The following is a 13,811-nucleotide window of genomic DNA, read 5'->3' on the forward strand; positions in this document are numbered from 1 at the left end:
TTAATACTTTAATTTTAACTCATATTCCAATAAATAGTTATTGAAAAAAACCCGATTTTTGAAAGAAAGTATCGATACCTCAAAGTATCGACTCGGTATCGGACATCCCTAGAGTTGATACTTCCCCAACACATTCAAATTTTCAATCAGTAACTTTGATCATACCAATTCGTGCATTCAATTGTGTAAATAAACTAGCAATCATGTAATCAACGATTTTGCTAGACACATTTAATAAAGTTGCTAAAACGGTACGTTGTGATGCAAAATGGCAAGTCCCGTATGCATGTTTGGTTGTTCTAGCTCAATAACAAAACGATGAGGACTGTATGAAATTGGCACCCACCGATGGCATGACATGTATCCTATGGTTCGGGATGTGATGTTAGTTACACAAAAATGCACAGTGAAAATTATAGTACAACGTATAGTTTAATAAAGCAGCGAATAATTACTAAATTCCTTGCAGGCGGTAAAATGTTCGCCAGAATTGGAACAAATCCTCGTCGAAACCATTGTACAGATTTAGCTCTACCGGAACTTTTGAGTTACTCGAATTGGCAAACTCCAGCAGCTGACAGTCAGTACGCTCGCATATCGGACCAACGATTCTGTTAGAAAAAAAATACATAGATTTAGATTCAAAGTCCTTCCCAATACACTAAGGTCTTTTTTATGCGACTTTTTTTAAGCGAAGTTTCAGAGTTATGCGGTTTTTTAATGCAAATTTTCAGAGTTACGCCGTTTTTTTATGCGTTTTTTATCTTTCGCATAAAAAAAGACTTCAGTGTATACTGATTAATGTCATTGATGAACTTACCCTTCGCGAGCCGTTTTGCTGATGTAATCCACAAACCCTTTCGCCATTATCCATTCGGGCGATCCGGTCGGAAAGTCGACGGCCACGTCTGTGTTGCGAAATAGATACAATAACTCATCTGAATGGCAAACCCCGAAGTCCTCTCTGGTGTAGGTGTAAAGGTACGAGTATGAGAATTGTCCCTTGAAGTTGAAGTAATACACGCTGACCGGTGCCCTTTGCGAGTTTCTTTGTGATAAGTGTTGTTTAACACCCAAAGCAATAGGATAGATTATCGCCGATTCTGTCATCAGCTGAAAGTTTGATCAAGCATAATTACATTCGGTAATTTATTCTATCCAGAAAAAAAAAACAAATATACTCACATCCTGCAATCGCAGAAAATTGTCGGTCGTCAACCAGTTGTCTTGCGAACTGTCGTTGAAGAAACGTTCCTTCAACATTTGAACCGTCCGCGGGCTTGCATCTCCCCCCGCTAAACGTGGAATAAATTTGATCGATTTCTCATTCAGCTGCTCGAGCAGAGTCGTATTGGTGATAATACTCAAGGAATCCGCTGCACCATCATTCGGAACGAACCCTGTAATCCAAGGGATCTGTTCATATTTTCCGGACACCCACAGAGCCCGAGGTTCCTTGTTCAAGAATGTTCCATTTGTCTCGTGACGTTCTGCGACAGGTTGGTACAGTCCGGTTGGCTGCACGTGGAAATATTTCATCCGATCAATGCTCCTTCCTAGTTCTATGGCATCCACGGCACGAAGCTCATCGACCAATTTGGTGGTTGAAATTTTGTATGCTTCGGGTATTCCGAGTACAGCCGCCTGTCGGCGAGCTACCCTCGCCTGGTCAATGTTATAATTCCAGTAAGCTAGTGCACTGCCACTCATACTAACCGCTTTCGAGAAGGTACCCCTGCTCAACGGTGACATCATATGCAACTGAACCGATGCTGCTCCCGCTTCGTGACCTACCAACATTACCCGCTTAGTATCTCCTCCGAAGCGTTTAATGTTTTTCTGAACCCATCGCAATGCCATACTTTGATCCTTTAGTCCATAATTTCCCGGCGAACTACTGTCTTCGGTCGACAGAAATCCAAACACACCTAGACGGTATTGAATCACGACGACGAGCACCCTTCGAGTGTCCATCAATCGTTCCGGGCCGTACTCGGCCATCGATGCTGATCCGGATGCATATCTGCCACCGTGGATGAAGACAATCACCGGAAGTGGATCGGTTATGTACTGAAATAAAAACGAAAAATTGTGCACGGTTGAGTTTCATCTTCTGTTTACTGTATTCAAAAGTTAAAATTAACCTGACTTTAACCTTCCGTCTGACTGATGGGCCCAGCCAGACCTTTTTTGTTTGTTACCATCAATTTTACATATTTTTAATTTATCTATCGACTTGAGGCAAGGATGGCTTTTATCGTATCAAAGAACGCTCGCTAGCAACTCTTCACACGATTCAATCAGTGCCATCAAAGAGATACGGATATCATCGCAGCAACAAAAACCCGGCATGACTAGACTAACATAGAATAGACACCAGTGCGAGAGCGAATTTCTCTCGATGACATTTCTGAGAATCAAAGATTAGGACGCTGCTGTGGGGATTCTCTCTGAAGCAACAAACGGTCGCTTATTCTCGTTTCGCGATCCGATTCTGTATGAGCAGTGGATAATTGCGATAGAATCATTTTACTATTGCCGCTTATTCTAACTATGTGCGTATAACCTTTGTATAAGTTGTGTCTATGAAAATGTCGGTGAATGCTCCACAAAAAGGTTTTAAAATATTGCAACCTAGTGTGAGAATCGTCAAGTTGAATCATTGATTTTTCTGCGATAAATGGGAAATCTCACACAGCACCGATCATTATCAGACTGTAAATGTTTTTAGGGCCGTGAAATACTCAGAGTATGAAGTGGAGCGAAGAAATGTAGAAAAATTCTTTCACGGTTCATGATTTGAGAGACACGATTTCTTTTAGCATCTTCTACCGGATTGAAAATGTTGTATACAATATAGATAGCAATGGGAGCGGGTCATATCGCAGAAAGCCATTTCGCCGAAAGTCGTTTCGCCGAATGCCATTTCACCGAAAGTCGTTTCGCCGAATAGGTCATTTCGCCGAAAGTCGTTTCGTCGAAAGGGTCATTTCGCCGAAAGGGTAATTTTGCCGAAAGGGTAATTTTGCCGTAAGGGTCATATCTCCTGCATGTTATGTCTCCTGTATAACTGATGTGGCGCAGCCACATAACCGAAGCCAAGATGGCTCGGCAGCACAAAGCCGCCGTGCCGACGCCAGCTGAGTCGGCCGCCAACCCGCCGTCGGAAGCGGCGGCCTCTTGCATACAAACCTGTAACCGCCTCGTTTGCCCGGTCTACTCAAAGCTAGGTTTCTTTGCTTTAGTTAGGTCCGAAAGAGCGGTAGCGAGGTCGGACAGCACATGAACTAAAACGATGTGGCGTAGCCGCATTAGTATTTTTTCATTTTCACTTAATAAACGGAAAATACCACCTACATTTGCCTGGTAGATACACCTATGCAATTGATTTGATGCTTACTAACAGTCAACAAGTTTTCTTGGGAATTACTTTCTGAGGTTCATGAATCAATCTTTATTCAAGAGTACAACAATCAATCATTATTCAAGAAGTACAATGGTAAGTTAACAAAACGGGCGTTAACGCTATCATCTTTCGTTTGTCTTTAATTTAAATCAATTCTAATTACGATTTCAGGATTCGGCGAAATGACCCTTTCGGCGAAATGGCATTCGGCGAAGTGACCCATTCGGCGAAATGTCATTCGGCGAAATGACTTTCGGCGAAGCGGCTTTCGGCGAAATGACTCTGATCCGTATACAATATAGATACCAATATAGCTGCTTCTGTCAAATTTTCGGCAATCACCAACACTGACTTGAGGTTTCAGGTAGCTTCCAAAAATTTTGATGGCTATCGATCTATGCAATTTGCAATATAGACAGTGTCCCCGAAAAGGACGAAAAACGGCTGGTTTGAAATATTACCCTCTGTCTGACTAATGGTATCTGGCTGGACCCCATACATTTTGTATAGAAAAATATGAGATATAATATAAGTTTATGATTTTTTCAAATGTTTTTGTTGTATTTCTCTATTCAAGGGCTGAGGCCAGTAGGTCGCGTATTACCACGTGGCTTGCTCTGCGTATAACATGGAGAGCATGGAAAGAGCTCTCTCGTATATGCGCAAAATGACTCTCGATGGGCTGGATGGCCAAGAAAGTTTTGATATTTTCGGTTACAAGTTTGATTGCATCACATAAAATCCAATAAAGCTACCGTTTGTTTGGCAGCCTTGCTGAGCCGATTTTATTTCTCTCTCATGTTTCGTTACGTTACCAGGTAACAAGAGCAGAAAAAATGGTGCGTCTATAGAAATCGACTTACCATTACTAAATTAAATTATCTAGACATTGTCAAGATAGATGTTTGATTCATGCTTTTGAAGGCGAGATATTCAATGAACAAGTTGAAAGACGACGTTTTCAGCTATGCAATTCTTCTTTCAGAAACAAAACTTTCCCGACCGCTAAAGTCAATGAATCATTCTGAAATTTTCACAACATAATCTAAACTAATTTTCTAAGAGATTGTCAGTTGGGTTTTTTGATTTTCGTCACCGTTTCTGAGAAAATCAGATCCGAAACGTGAAATGGTCCTCTTAAGCGCTCTAAAACACACAGGCCTCAGCCCCTAACCTCCATTTAGGTTCACATCGTACATATACAAGTGTTCATTCATAGACATACAAGCGTATGTTATACAAACCCTATCATTAACCTAACATAAATATTTTAATTTTAAATGCGTCTTTGTTCATTGTAAAATCAAATAAATGATAAACACTATTGAAGCGATGACAACAAACATCCATCCACATGGATTGATTTGACAGTACTGTGTGCGATGGACTGATCGTCGAAGAAAGTCTGTTCTCCGCAATGATCTTCCAGGAATATTAAAATGCAATCTCTCCAAAAGCGCTGGGCAGTCGATGTTATTTGAAAGCAAGTCGAAGACAAGCAGTCGCTGAAACGAAGCTTACGATCAAGGACGATTCCCAAATCTTTAACAGCAGAATGCATTGAACTGGAACAGCCATCATAGAGTATTCAAATACGATCGGAGATTGCGATCGTGAGAACGTAATTGCACTGTATTTTTTATGTTTATACTTGTGGGGTTGTGAATACCTTCCTAAATATATCTAGACATTCGTTGGAAGCAAACTAGTCACAACAATACACCCCTGGAAATAACACGAGGTAGTGTGTTGTTTGTACCCATGGTAATGTGTTATTTGTATCCATGGTGATACCACGCTTATTATTATTTAATCGTAGTAAGCGATCAACGAACTAACTCGTCCTCTTTCTTCTTTGGTCGCTTGAACAGGTAACACGCATTATCAAATTGTCTTAGCTTGGCTGGGTGATTCCAGACTCTCAATAAAAGAAAACTCACAATACTCATACCGTTTCTGTCACACCAGTCAATAACTTTGTCAACGTCCATTTGTAAGGTACAGCAATCCACAAGGCTAGTAATGATGCGATACACTTTGAGATCGTCTGCATACATTACTTTAGGCGACGATAATTCTCTACATAGGTCATTCACGAACAGTACAAAGAGTAGTGGACCAAGATGGTTTCCTTGGGGAACACCTGATATAATGTTGAAAGGATCAGAAAGAATAGATCCTACACGAACTGGGGCTATGCGATTTGTGAGATACGAAAAAATCCAATCTGTCAGCCAGTCGGGGAAACCACCACGCCTCAATTTTTCTATTGCGAGCAGATGGGGTACACAATCGAAAGCTTTCGAGAAATCAACGTACAACACATCAACTTGTTGTCGTGTTTCGAGTTTGTCAATCAGTATAGAAACGTAGCTCATCATATTAATCGTTGTTGATCGTTTTCTGACAAAGCCATGCTGATCAGTGTTGATAATGTGCTTTACTGCGGGATAGAGATACTCCAACAGCATACGTTCGGAAACTTTTGGTACTCAAAATGCCTCTGTAGTTATCGACGTCATGAACGTTACCAGTTTTATGAATCGGAACGATTAAAGCTTCTTTCCACTTCGCCGGAAAATAACTCTCAGCTAAGGAACGATTGAAAAGCAGTGAAGCCGGCAAAGCTAAGGAAGAAGAGCATTCTTTTATAAATGATACACTTTTGAAAGAAATTGCAAGCGAACCATGAAAAATTTTGCATGGGGGAGGGGGTTAAATGTTGACATCGTTTTCTGGCTCTCGTTGAAAAGGGACTGACTATTCTTATGAAAACTCATGTCAGATCTATCAATCACGGCTACAGCAAATAACCATTTGAAGAAACACCACTTGAATTTGATTGCTTCACTTACACCTTTGGTTAACCCACGCCTTTGCGCAGCGCAATTATCGAACCACTTATACTTTACACAAGCAGTAAAAACATGGTACTGTCGGTTTGCTGGTTTATAAATCAATCTGTTGAATAACATTTTGCGTTGATATTGTAATGATAGCCCTCTTCTTTGTTCATTTTTAGTTTTTGAATATGTTTCGCTTTGTTTAATCTTTTCATTGCAACACCTTAGCACCATAAACACTAACCTTCGGCCTGTACAGATTTAGATATAGGCAATCTTCACTTCCTTCCACCAGCGAGTAAGGCCGCGCATCGCTCTTCTGCACACATTTACTGCGCTCGTATGTACCGTCGTAGTGACCACTCCATGATTCCGCAGGTACAGGATCCTGTTGGTCAACGATGAGCACCCGAATTAGTATTGAAATTAATTGAAGTTTCGTGTCATTGCTCACTTTCACTGGAAACTCACTCTAAACCTCAGCTTCCCGAGGGGTGGCTTGGCATACGGTACTCCTAGAAAGGCTTCAAACATGCTACCTTCCAGACCATTTTTATCTGATCCGATAATGCAACCATCGGTGATACAAACCAAAGGCGATGGCATAAATTTAGCATACTCCGGGAATTGACTGATCACACTCGAAGCACTGAGCACAAAACCAATGAATACTAGATGAACCACATGCTGCACCGATTTATTGACCATCTTCATCACGCGTAGGCTAACTGAGGAGTTAGAAGCAGTGCTTAGTTACAATCGGTTTTTATTGCAGTAGGCGCCGAACGTACATTTTTTTTCGCATCACTGGTCACATGCTGAGTCCAAACCCTGTCTAACCCCTGTCTAAGGTTTTACGTACCTTCGTTCATTTGTTGGTTATGATAACCTGCGAACAATTGTTCTAGTTGTACGATTTGTTGCTACCGTTTTAAAAAACAATTTTGTGGGTAAAAATGTAGGTCGATTGTGTCTAGTCTCTGATGATGTGTGTCTGATTTTGCAGTTGAACATTTTGATGTACGTACAATAATAAATGAAATAAGCAACATATCCATCAGTGTAATTATGATCGAATTATCGCTTTTTAGTCGATTAACCCGATCATACCAACAAAATACGATATCATTTGGCAGGTAAATGCCCATTGTTGCATCCACTGTTGTCGGATTTCAAACATGAATTAAGTGTGTTAGCAACACGTGCCAGACGCTAACTAACCGTGTCTCGGTCTTGCGCCGATATCTTCGCATTTTGGTGTCAACGTCTAGACGAGATGACACGAAACGTTCCAAAAATATTGAAAGAACGTGCGAAAATATGTCACCGTGCCAGAGACTAATTCGGTTCAATAAATAATACATCAATCGTTTGCAATGCAATCGCATCGCAAACCGAAAGGGATAGGGAAATGCAAGGAATCGGTAGGACCGGTTCCCGTGACAACATCTCCTGTATTCGCAAAGCAAAATGAAAGAGAAACTTACTCGAAATGCAAGCGAAAGTTCGTATGCATCTTGCATGCATTCCCTTCCCTTCTTCGGCTCGTCGCATAAAGCGAATGCACCGAAGTGCACTAAAAATAAATCGAACAAAATATTGCTTCGTCATAACGTCTTATTCTGTATCCTGTCCTGTCTTTTGTACGTAAGTTTGGCTACACGTTTCAATACGGTTACGAAACTGGCAGAAGGGAGAGGGAAGGCTACACACGGTTACGTAAGATACAACCGGATATATCATAATTGCAATAAATTGTCAATTAAATGCCTATAGTAGTTTTACTGTATGATAACTGGTTTAGAGAATGTTAAACATTTTGGAATGCGATACTGAAGTCCCGGAGAGGCTTTCTGGTGGAAACTGAAGGAAGTTCTTTATGGTGAAAGCTGAAGAACAATTCCTGAAATGATTAGCAAGACTTCACATACTCCGATTCGGATGAAGTTTGGCACTCGTTTTCTGTATGAAAAAAAAGGCGGGCATGAACGCTGACATAAGTACTGCTTTCTGGATTGGAATTCCATCTTTCAAAAATAAATACTTGGGATGCAATGGTATCGCACTTAAGAACTTCCGATATTACATCGAAACTTAAATGGTTTAGCTCAGCCAGAGACTATCTGTAAAAAATTTCAAACGGATGAATTGTTGGATCATTGCTTCAAAACAGAATCCTGAAGTACAAGAGAGTCGCATTTTTTTTGGAAAAATCGCAAATGAGATTTTTTAAAAATCTGGATAGCTGATCACTTTTATAAAATCACGAATTAATTATTTTTTTAGTTTTTCTCTGAAATATTACACAAAATCTTCTGCGGGTTTGACATGTTGCTCCAGTTAGTAGAAATCCTTTGTTCAATAGTTGTCTTAGTGAAATCACGATTCTCGAAGTCGGCAAAAAGCTCTCAGTTCTCCGATTATGCGTTCTGTTAAATTGAACAATACTTTGGTACATTGCGTATAAGGAAAAGATTTACAACAAATTGCAAAAACAACAACAAAAATGTTGTACTTAAACAAGTAACATTCAGAATAAGTAGTTCCTTGCAGGTCCCTTTGTTTCTATCTGGTCCTGATGATGATGCTGATGATGATGGTCCCGTCTTATACCCCTACAACGTGTGAACTGGACAATTTAAAGCTTGCTTCATTTAGAATTGGAACAAACTTTTGCTCATATTGTGGCGCTCCTGGTGGACGGATTTGGAAGTTCTTGGCGCCCACATGTCGGGAATTTTGTCAGCTTCCGGTATGATTTTTGACATTCCGCAAATCGACTATACTTTGTAAACAATCAACATGGGAACCGAAAGAAGGGAAAAAATTGTGCACAGTTATTTGAAAAATCCATTATGGTCTGCATCTAGGCTAACTAAACAGCTGAAATTGACCAGAAATACCGAAGGCGCGTTATCAAACGGTATAAGAAAACATTGACGACGATTCGGAAGCCTCAAGCCAATCGTCGGAGTGGAACTGTCGAGCGAAAACTGCGTGGTAAGATTTTTTTGTCATTACAGCAAAGTCGTTCAAGAATGGTATGCAGAGAAAGGGGTCCAGTTTGTTCTGAAAAACCTTAACCCACCCAACTGCCCCCAGTTTCGCCTATTGAGAAATACTGGGCAATCACAAAGAGGAGACTCAAGGAAAAGAAAAAGGTTGTCAAAGACATCAATCAGACGATGATCAGGTGGAATGAGATAGCTAAAACGATGGATGAAGAAGGTGTGCGCCGCCTAATGAGCCGTGTTACAGGAAAAATTCGAGAATTCCTTCGAAACCGTGACGAATAATTTTATCCGTATTTTTTCTTAAAAGTATGAAGAAAACGCTACATTTGCATAAAAAAAGATCTTGAACTCAATAATAAATAACTGAAATACAGTCAATTGTCTTTGTTCCAATTCTATCTGAAGCAGTCTTTATCTAAATGATATTAAATATTGCATCACATATTTTAACCAGTTAACTAAATATAAAACGATCTGGTTAATCCAGCAGGTATACTTCGATATAGGTGTATTATACATTATTTTTGACTTTCTTATATAGAAAGGCTATGCAATCGCTGTGAAAACCGATTTTACAACCGAGGCCGGAGAGCCGAGTGTCACATTCCATTCGACTTAGTTCGTCGAGATAACAAAATGTCTGTGTGTATGTGTAAGTGTGTGATAAATAATGACACTCAATTTTCTCAGAGATGACTGAACCGAAACTCCCAAATTTAATTCAAATGAAAGGTCTTAAGGTCCCATACAAAGTTCCTGAGTTTTATTTGGATCCGACTTCCGGTTCCGGAATTAAAAGGAAATATGTCCCAATTTATTGAAAAATTCGCACTTAATTTTCTCGAAAAGTTCTCGCCCGCTTTTCACAAACTAAGAAGCAAATAAAAGGTCTTAAAATTCTTTAAAAAGTGTCCGAGGTCTGCACACAAAAACGAGGTGTACATTTTCATAAAACTTACTGCCGAAAGCACCGATCATGGCGAGGAAAATCTCCAAAAATGGAACTCACTACGATTTCTCAGCAACGATTAAACCGATTTTCACGAATAATGATTCAAATTAAAACTCTCATTGTCTTTCAATATACCGTTCAATGTCATCCAGATCCGATTTCTGGTTCCGAAATTCTAGGGCGGTGAGTGTCAAAACATTCAAATCGTCATTTTAAACGACTGTGTAAAACTCGTACGCCACGGTACTTGCGGCTTCGCTCCGTTCGCAGCGTGCTTAGTTCAATTACGTATAGCGTGCAGAGTTGCCACATTAAAATTTGTGTTTTTCTAGTGAAAAAAATGTAAATTTCTAATTCTTTTATTCAATTTGTACCTATTTGTTAGTGTTATTACAAGATCATGATAACTATTCTTTTCTATAAAAGTTTCTCATTTAGGAAGATTAAGCAATCACTTGAAAATTTGACTAGTAAAAATTGGCCCAGAAAGCATAAAATCGATTTTTGACAAAAATCGTGTGACTGACTTATTGAGTGTAGGTTAGCAGCGAATGTCTTTTATTTAGGTTAAAGGCTCCCCATTTCATCTCATTTGTAAGAACGTTACCTTAAAAACCTGATTTAGCCTCTAAAATCACTATAATCATTTCATATTTCTGCTTAATTCGACATGCTTCACATGGAGAACTGATTCACATTCTTCGGAAATTGAAATAATATTCAGAAAATCAGCTAAAACACTTCTGATATGTTCACTACTGTGCTCCTAATTTCATCTCAAAGGTTTTATATTTATCCTATCGTTGGTCCTTTATTCATCCCATAAACTAACAATGGCGATAGCAATCAAAACAAAACATTGCACTATTACACTCTCAGGCTTAAAATGTCCAAATTTTTCTTAAAAATGGCCTAATGCCAACTATGAGACAACACACGATATTTTTAGAACCAGTTTTGAATCATATCGACGCTTTAAAATTTTTGGGTCGTTTTCGTTACCTTTCGTTTTGAATTTAAAACTTTACTGTTTGCATTTAATTTGGTAAACTTAGTAAAAAAACAAAAAAGGAATTGTTTTTATTTAGGCATTAGCCCTTCTAAAAACAAAATGCAGTGCCAAAGATACCATTTATACAGATTTATTTGTATTGTATAGATTTTTGCGTTCGCATACTGATTTAAATCAATTTACAGATTTTATACAGATTTCTTAAATGTAATACAGATTTGGACAGGTTCATAAAAAGTGAGAAGTAAATAAATTAGACTTTCCTTTCTGGATATTTAATTGCAGTACTTCTTTAGAAATTTATTAATCGACAGACAAATCACATGTTAAAATGGAAATCTTTTGTGTGAATATTTGATGATAAACACCGATAAACATTTATATTAAAATTTTAAACCAATATGAACTGATTCATTTTATTAGTGAAAACAGATAGAGCAGATACATATTTTCTATGAAAATACCTGGCATCTCTGTGGACAGCCGATAAAACACACACTTAACAGCGTTATGTTGACATATAGCGGAAAGAAACCAGTGCTGCTGGATTTGCCACAATGGTTATTTCATTAGTATTTAATACGCTCTTTCTGGTAATATTCAAAGCCGAAATAGTTTTTTTGAAATATAAATATCAACAATAAAATTAAACTAACGGATACCAAAAAAATACCTGTTGATGATAATTTGAAGAAGAAAAACAATTTTGTTTTGTAACATTATGAGAAGACCTGGCAACTTTGCGAAACCAAATGAGATGAAAACAAAGCGCAATCAAGTGAACTAAGTGAAAAACTTTCATCCCATATTTTTGAAGACTTTTATTGCTTGTCGGGTAGTTTTCGAAGTTTTTAATCGTTAATTAAACAAGTGGCAAGTGAACATTACTAATTACGAAGTCAGATCGCTCTTACATCTCAACCAAGTCAGTCTATAAACCAAAACCGCTTACGTTTGGGACAGAAGAAATCAAGTACAGTATTGTGTAGTGAACAATAGACCGATCTCGAAATGAGTAAACCAAACGAACAAAAACTACCGCCGGTACGAAAGAATACAATTATTGTTGACTTCAGACAGTGCAAAATTCGACCTTCGATACGAGAACTTGAAGGTTTGCTTAAGGAGCAAATGCATCTTGACATTAAACGTGTGCATTTACTTCAATGCAATAAGACCAATAATGTTGTTTATATCCAGTTCTATAAAGAGTTGGATGCAATTCAATTCGCTAAAGACAATAATAATGTGCACTATGTGGAGCATGAAAATATCAAGTGCAATATTCCAGTATATATGGAAGATAGTGCTATAGAAGTGCGTGTGCATGATCTACCCTCATGCGTCCCCGATCCTTATATTCGCGCAACTATGTCCCAATACGGAGAGATTTTCCCTATCGAAAAAGAAAAGTGGAAGAATTTTTTCCCCGGTATTCTAAATGGCGTACGTTTGTTACGCATGTGCTTGAGGAGGCCTATACCTTCTTATGTGACATTCGGTCAGGATACAAGAATACCGTGCAAATCACTTGTTACCTATGACAATCAGATGGCCACATGTCAATATTGCCAAAAAGCTGTTCACTACGGTAAGCCATGTGATAAACCGGACAAGGAGACAACTATACCAAACGACAACGGTGCTTCCTTCACATCAACCCCAAGCAACCCCAGTAGACCTGTGACAGTCACCAACAACAGTGAAGGATCCCCTTCAACGAAACCGTCCAACGTATCCCCTATAGAACAAAGTACACCAGCTGCAATTAACAGCTTACCATCTAACCAACCAGCAACTGCAAACAATGTACAACAAGGCGCATCTACAGTAACTAGCAACGAAATCAACAACAATACCACGGCAATGGATGTCGAGATGAACCACTAGCAAACTGCCCCTCAATCCTAGCAGGAGGAAAATGGAAGCTCCTCTCCCCCTAGAAAAAGGGTGACAACGAGATCCAACACAAAAAAAAATTATCTAAAAACTCAGCTAAATCGGCCACGTAAAGCTTGTACGCAAATAGGCCAGAATAAAATATCTTTTAAATAAAAAGATTGCGAAGTCATCCAGCATTTAATAGTAGTGTAATTGTGCGAAACAGTGATCATGTTTTGAGACGAATCGTTTAGTAGATATTCAGAAACATGACGAACTGTAAATCTTGAGACGAACATGTGTCCTAAATCGAAAAGTTAGTTTGTTATAAATGCAAAAAAAAACGATCACCGAAGAATTTAAAACCATTTCTTCCAATGGAAAAGTATGACATTAGCTTAAATATTCATTTTTAAACATTTCACAGTTTGGTTCAGGTACGTTGTAAAATATTATTCATGTTCAAAGTAATGAGGTTAAGGGATGAGATGGAAATAGTAGCTCAGATGAAATAGGGAATCCTTACCCTATGAAATCAGAAACAACATACAGTCTTTGGTTCAATAAGGATTGCAAATAACAACTAGCTTGTTTTCCTTGCATGGTCAGTCAACTCAAAAGTGTTGTGATACATGCAAAGACTTCTGCAAGAGCTAGTTGATACCGGTGAGCTGTTATTGATCAAACGAAACGACATAGTCTG

At 38.8% G+C, this 13,811-nt stretch overlaps 1 protein-coding gene across 1 annotated transcript; it reads right to left on the bottom strand.

The window, feature by feature from the left end:
- Positions 1–453: 453 nt before the first annotated feature.
- Positions 454–6,839, bottom strand: LOC131439279 (juvenile hormone esterase-like). The gene is made up of 5 exons (XM_058610106.1): positions 6,721–6,839; positions 6,488–6,637; positions 1,186–2,070; positions 821–1,113; positions 454–611 (listed from the first exon to the last, which is right to left on the bottom strand). The coding sequence occupies exons 1-5, from the start codon at positions 6,781–6,783 to the stop codon at positions 455–457; spliced, it is 1,548 nt and encodes a 515-aa protein (XP_058466089.1). The 5' UTR covers positions 6,784–6,839; the 3' UTR covers position 454.
- Positions 6,840–13,811: the final 6,972 nt, after the last annotated feature.

Source organism: Malaya genurostris, chromosome 3 (genome assembly GCF_030247185.1).
Source record: "Malaya genurostris strain Urasoe2022 chromosome 3, Malgen_1.1, whole genome shotgun sequence".
NCBI classification, from domain to species: Eukaryota; Metazoa; Arthropoda; class Insecta; order Diptera; family Culicidae; genus Malaya; species Malaya genurostris.